This window comes from Papaver somniferum, chromosome 8 (assembly GCF_003573695.1).
Source record: "Papaver somniferum cultivar HN1 chromosome 8, ASM357369v1, whole genome shotgun sequence".
Classification (NCBI taxonomy): Eukaryota; Viridiplantae; Streptophyta; class Magnoliopsida; order Ranunculales; family Papaveraceae; genus Papaver; species Papaver somniferum.
Window position 1 is genome coordinate 8,258,057 of NC_039365.1, and position 6,543 is coordinate 8,264,599.

General features: G+C 37.9%; 1 protein-coding gene across 2 annotated transcripts; it reads right to left on the reverse strand.

Moving 5' to 3' along the window:
* Nucleotides 1-2,376: 2,376 nt before the first annotated feature.
* On the reverse strand, nt 2,377-6,226 carry LOC113304297 (probable pectate lyase 8). Of its 2 annotated transcripts, none has more exons than XM_026553371.1 (7): nt 5,991-6,226; nt 5,187-5,237; nt 4,848-4,925; nt 3,796-4,438; nt 3,604-3,707; nt 3,383-3,521; nt 2,377-3,290 (listed from the first exon to the last, which is right to left on the reverse strand). In XM_026553371.1, exons 1-7 carry the CDS (start codon nt 6,098-6,100, stop codon nt 3,069-3,071), a joined length of 1,347 nt encoding a protein of 448 aa, XP_026409156.1. In that variant the 5' UTR covers nt 6,101-6,226; the 3' UTR covers nt 2,377-3,068. The 2 variants fall into 2 exon arrangements, with proteins under 2 accessions (XP_026409156.1, XP_026409157.1); XM_026553372.1 differs by having other exon boundaries at nt 5,187-5,245; nt 5,991-6,126.
* Between the last annotated feature and the right edge of the window lie 317 nt (nt 6,227-6,543).

The following is a 6,543-nucleotide window of genomic DNA, read 5'->3' on the forward strand; positions in this document are numbered from 1 at the left end:
ACTAAAGTCCATCCCAATCGAGTTTGGCAATTGAATCTCCATAAAACACGTCCAACAATTCGAACCCTAAACTGCCAGAGTTGAAAACCAATTTCCCGCCAAAATTCTGTTTTAAACGTGAAGAAGAAGGGTGCCCCCCTATCCAGCTCCGGTGTCCCTTTAGCAGCTGTCTGGAAATGGGTCACCCCTTAGTAATTAGGTTACCCCTTATCCAAAATTGAGGGTCCGTATAGTGAGTTTTCTGGGACATTTTCCGCACTTTTTCGGGGTTCCTCCGAGGTATTTCTGAGGTGCTTCCGGTACTCTATCAACGGAGGTCCAAACGCCGCATTTTCAGCCAATTTCGCCGCAAAACCTTATTCTTCTAAAAACACCTACAAATAAATAAAATAACCAAATAAGTATAGAATCGAGCACTAACACTATATACAATTGAGATATATTAGACACATAAATGCGTCTATCAATTACTTTTCAGGTTCGAGATAAATCCTTTAAAGGCCATAAGTCGATTCTTGCAGCTCGATGTCCCGTATTTAAAGCTCAGTTTTTTGGACTGGTGGGTAACCCAAACATGGAAACAGTAGCCATTGAAGAATTTGATCCCTTTGCCTTTAAGGTAGGGCTTTTTAACAATTCATTATCTCATGCTTAAGATACAAAAATACAGTAGCATCTATGTTTTACCACTATGCATAAGTTTACCAGTTCCGCTAATTATAATGTGTTGCAGGCCATGTTGCTATATTTGTACTCGGATGAAATTCCTGAACCACGTGAACTTTCTGATTTAGATTCTCATTGCACTTCAACTACAATCATGCAACATTTGTTAATTGCAGCAGATCGCTTTCTTCTTGCCCGATTGAAACTCATGTGTGAGGCAAAATTATGTTCAGAAATAACTGCAAATACTGCGGCAACAACACTGGGGTTTTTGTACCACAAGTTTGGCTACCTTGGGTTTTTATGACTAGTTCTGTTTTATAAAACATTCACAACATATCTTATACGATCCCGAGTAGCATATTTTAGTTTGTAAACACTCAACTGCAAGAGAAAGAGCTTGGTACAAGCCTTGCTCTTGACTTCAGTAGTGGATCAGCCACCCTAGTGAATTCCTCACGGCCATCTTTTCCTGCACACTCACCACACAAGAAATTCAATCAGCTGGTACTTTCTCAATCTGCTGAGGTTTTCTTTCTCTCTTAAAAATGTTTGTAAAATAAACAGCTAAAATGTTTACCCATTGCGCCCTGAAATCAGTTCAACCAAGGTCCATTGCTAGGAGAAAGAGTGACAATTTTCTGACTGTACGAATTTCAGTCATGATTTGGCTTCCCATTGTGAAACTGGGGACGAGAAGATAGACCCCCTGGAGTCTCATGATTTGGCTTCCCATTGGGAACTGTTGCTGAAACCCCCTTCTTTTGGTTGCTCTAGGCAACACAGTATATATTAATTTATATATATATAGATGAGTTTGCCTGTCAACATTGATTGGTTCTTAATAGTTTGTGTCTCCATTTGTAGATAAAGATCATGAAGCTCTGTCCTTGACTTGGGTGCTGGGAGGATTTTATCAAAATGCACTTACCAATTTACTTCTTTTGCTATGGCAGCTTAAGAATTCATCAATTGTACTCCGCGTCGTTGGTAAGTTTTGCCTCCATTTGTTCATTTGTGCATCACTCAATATTTGAGTGTGGTCGGTGCACACAAAAAGGGTATAGGTTTAATGGCTGGATAGAATCTAATGTGGTCGGTGCATAGGAAGGGTATAGGACCTATAGGTGTTATTGCTTGAGCTAGAATTTCCGTGACTGAAACATACAGTAAAAAGGCTTATTGGAATTTCTGTAGTTTGGTTGATTTGCATTTTACTTGTTTTACGGTAGCGTTTGTTTTGTGCGTCGACTTGGCGTAAAAAGGCTGTACTGGATGTATTCATTGTGCTTGATAGACTGATAGTACTCATTTTGTAGATTTATCTTTAGTTGAAGTAGAGTCTCCTACTGTTGTACATGTTTGTAGACGTTACTTATTAACTGAAAGGCATGTATAAGTATCACCTCTCTCGACTCTTCACTTTGTGAGTTCTCTGATCCCTTTCTGAGATGAACTTCTTCAATGAGGATTTAGTAAAGAAGCCACTCATTTGTACCCCAATGCTTGCTAGCTGTTTGTACAAATGTCAAATTCTTTCCCCCCTAAAACCCACTTGGATAACAAATCAACTAGGTGCAGTTCCCGTGGAGCTAGAATTTGAGTAACCAACTGATGAGGTGACCTCAGTTGCAGAGAATGTAGTTGCAATCGACATTGCAACTATGATCAGAAGCTTAAATGGAAGAGCACATTTAAAAAGCTAACCAATGGCTAATGGTGTTCTACTATGACAGTCTATATATAGTATTAAATTTAAATCTCAATTACATTAGGAAATCAATGGTGCTTGCTGTCTTAGCTCAAATGGAAGACCACATTTAAAAATCTAACCCTTTTTCCTTAATCAAAATTTAAAAAAATAAAACATTTAAAGTGAATGATAAATATCATCATCACTCTGTACCTGTAAAGTTCTTGGTTGAGTGATCAGAAGAGACGGATAATAAAAACGAACAGGAATTACGAAACAAAATGAACAACGCTTCTGCACTCGCTTCAAGAATGGTGTTGTTTTTTGCAGACGAAGCAAGCCGAGGTTGAGCCATTGACACAGATAAATGTAGATATGGGTTTGCATTTCCTTGACAGGGATAACAGATGACACAGAAGACATGTGTAAAAAATGTACACTTGCCAATAATAAAGAGAAACAAGTTTTGTGGTGGTGTATCGTATAGAAACAAAAGGTGTAAGAATAAACGACTGGGTGAGGGAAGGAAATGGACTGAAAACACAGGATGAAGATGGTTGGATGGATACTGGGTACTGATCACTGACTTGATACTGCTGCTATGTAAAGAAGAATGAAGGGAAAAAAATCTAGATAAATAAGAAAAAAAGATGTGTTTGTTTTTAGGTCTTATGTGGTGTTTTTTGTGTTTGTGCTTGGGAATTTTGTGCTAGCACTGAGTACTCCTACGGCAATTAAGAGCACCAGCACCTGAAGTAATAGTAGCAACCATGGATGAAGATTTGGCCCCAAGACTTGAAGCTCTGGCATAGCTGGCCGAGGCTCCTTTTCCTGATGGTGTAAAAAAGGCTCCATTCAGTAGCAAATCTCCTTCAGATCTCCAGTTCCAGTGCCTCCATCTACCAGAAGCTGTTTCGACTCTCTTTGTCACCTGCAACACCCATCCATGAAATTTGAGTTCATATTATATCACCTTAAAGGATGAAAGGATGGCGGGTAGAGAGAGGGAGCGAGTTTTCTAACCTCTTTGGCAAAAGGGTTAGCTGGGGCAATGAATCGGTTGCCTTGGCTGTTGATGGTGGGGTCTGCACTTCCACCGATAGCATACATTTCCCAGTGAGTATAGTCATTGTTCACTACATGGAAGTAACCGTGTCTACACCTGAAAATATAAATCCATGAACCACATCAGCCAAACCATTGACTAAATGTGATTAACAAAGTAAATGCTTTCATTTTCTTACCTTGGCATCCTTTGCATGAGACCTTCGCCAAAATGATTGAATGCAATGGTTACTTGCATTACCTTGTCTCTGCTGTAGGAGTCGGCATGACCCAGTAGCATCACCTATTTACATTTGAAATATTGGTTAATCAATAAACCCGATGATTTGAAACAAATTCAGATAGATATGCAGCTTTGTTGTGTTGTTTACCTCATTGTGGTGAGTGAAGTAATTGTTAGATACAGTGATGGCAGTGGAGGCCATAACAGCATCAACAAGACCATCAGCACAGTTGGAGAGTGAGTTGTGATCAACCCAGATATGGCTTGATCCGAAAATAGAGATACCATCACCATCAGCCATTGATCTAAATCCGTAGTGAGATGGGGAGTTTCGAACCAAAGCATTTCCAGTGGGTTTACAGTCATGGATGTGGAGTCCATGAATGATAACATTGGTAATGTACTGAATAGTGATGCAAGCCCCATTCGCAATATGAACATTAGCACCGCGACCATCAATAGTCTTGAAACTGTTCATAATAAGCTCCTGTTTGAGAGTGATGACCATATCACGCTTGAAGACAATCCAAAGTGGTCTGTCCTGAATGACAGCATGACGGAGGGTTCCCGGTCTGGGATTCACAGCATCATGATCACTTGGGTCAGTGACAACATAGTAACGTCCATCACGACCACCAATAGCATTACGCCCAAATCCAATACCACAGTCTGCAAGACGCTTCCTGTTTTTGTGCCAGCTTTTGTCACAACGCCAACAATCATCAATTGGATTGCCAGTTCCACATGAGAAATAGCCCAAGTTCCTCCTTTCAGTACTATTACGTATAGTCCTGTTCAATCAAATATCTTTACTATCAATATCGAAGTCGGTCAGAACCAATCAACTCGGACTAGACCAGCACAAGGAAAAAGTTCAAAGTCAAAATTCATTTCTGGAATTGATAGTAGGTCATTCCCCTGAAGAATGATTTGGGGTTAACTCAAGTTACCGCAAAAGTAAGTTTACGGCTAAAAGTTGATTTAAAAGTAGATCTTAAACACAAAACAAATTGGTTGGTGGTACTGTTGTTAAAATTGACCCCCATGTGGGAGTTGCTTCTTGTTGCAGAATAACTTATCCATCATGTATTTATGGGCCTTAATTTGGTTTTCACACCAGAAAAATCACATTGGAGTATTTAATGCGAAAAAGAGGAATTCCATCAAATCTGAGATGCATATAGAAAAAAGAATACTTACATAACTACTTGAGAAGCAACTTCATCAGGATCCGACACTGCATGTTCATGGGTCCAGTATTCTTCAGTTTCCTCTGGCCTACAGAAAAATTCAGTAAAATTTTAAGTAATTTTTGAAATTTAGTAAATTCTAAATACAAAATTATCTAGTAATTAAAAAAATTATTGGGAAGACCAGTGGACTGTTAGATCTGTTGAGTTTTAAACAAAATTATCTACTAATTAATAAATTCGTTGGGAAAATTCGTTGGGAAGACCAGTGGACTGTTAGATCTGTTGGTTTTAGTATTAAATTATCAGAAGAATAATGTAAAGTAAATAATCTAGAAAACATATATACCTTAAATCCGCCATTGTTGTGTTTATTCTCGAGCTCTGACCTGTGTTTGTTCTTGAATCCTCAACAGAAACAAACCATGGAGAAACAAATCAGTTCAAGGATATAATTACAGTAGCAGACATAAATTCGATGTGTTAAATGAAGAACATTACAAGCTCTGCAAAAGCTTTAAATCTCTGGAATAATTTAATTTAAACTTCAGTTTTGGGGGAAAAACATTTTAAAAATCGATTTCTCTTCTGAAATTCATTTACACAAAATACAACAGAGATTCATGAAATCTGTAACATCAAAAGAAGAAATGTTTTGAGAAATTAGGACTCAACCAGAAAACGGCTTTAATTACCCTAGATTTCAACCAAAATCTAACGAAAACCCTAGGATTCGTCCTAGAATTCTTCTGCATTACCCTTAAATCTCACAAAAAACAGAGGCACTAAGCTTAAATTTAACATACTCTATTTTCTGAGAACTCTGGAAACAGCAATCGGAGTAAGTAGAAGTTACACGAAGTGAAAGACAAACAAAATCATACCTCAAATCAGAGATTCATGAAATTTGTAATATCAAAAGAAAAAATGTTTTGAGAAATTACGAATCAACCAGAAAGCGGCTCTAATTACCCTAGAATTCAACCAAAATCTAACAAAAACCCTAGGATTCTTCTGCATTACATTTAAATCTCAGAAAAACAGAGGAACTAAGCATCCATTTTCACACTCAATTTTCTGAGGAAAAAACTCTGGAAACAGAAATTAGGGTAAATTGAAGTTGCATTTCAGTGCAACAAAAACAAAATTATACCTCAAATCAGGGTTTTCCTTCTTCTCTACTTCAACATGAGCCATTACAACTGTAACAAAGAGTAACACGGTGAACATACATAAGCTTAAACACCTCAAAGAAACCGCCATTGTTCTATAACCTTATAATTTCTTCAATTCTTCTGGATCTTGAAGAAGAAGAAAAAACAGTGAGTAGCAGAAAAAGTAGAAGAAGTAGAACTGTCTCTTTTTTTTTTCCTCTCTTTTTCTCAGTGTGTATTTTAGTTTTTAGCCATCTTTTTATAGACTCTTCGTTTATTTTATTTTTAACCCTGGTTAGGGTTAGGTTAAACTTTAACTCTACTCCACTTAGTTGTGGTTGAGGTATATCGAATTAGATGGTCTTATAATATCTACGGCCCACACGAGTTATCTACTTTTGTTTTTGCTGCCTTTACTAGAAGTTATTGCGATGCATCTTTTAACCGCCAGTCGGTTAAACCGTGTGAAAATTAAAGACCGGTAGACGGCACGTGAGAAGAGTGTCGGTCATTTACATCCGAGTGAAATGGAGTTTGTCTGGTTAGATTTAT

Bases quoted from the DNA above. Each gene is read 5' to 3' on its own strand.
- LOC113304297 (XM_026553371.1), bottom strand. From the start codon at position 6,100: ATGGCGGTTTCTTTGAGGTGTTTAAGCTTATGTATGTTCACCGTGTTA. The intron at 5,238-5,990 runs GTATAATTTTGT...TGAGGATTCAAG, and splicing joins AAGGAAAACCCTGATTTGAG to AACAAACACAGGTCAGAGCT. The intron at 4,926-5,186 runs GTATATATGTTT...ATTTTTCTGTAG, and splicing joins ACAACAATGGCGGATTTAAG to GCCAGAGGAAACTGAAGAAT.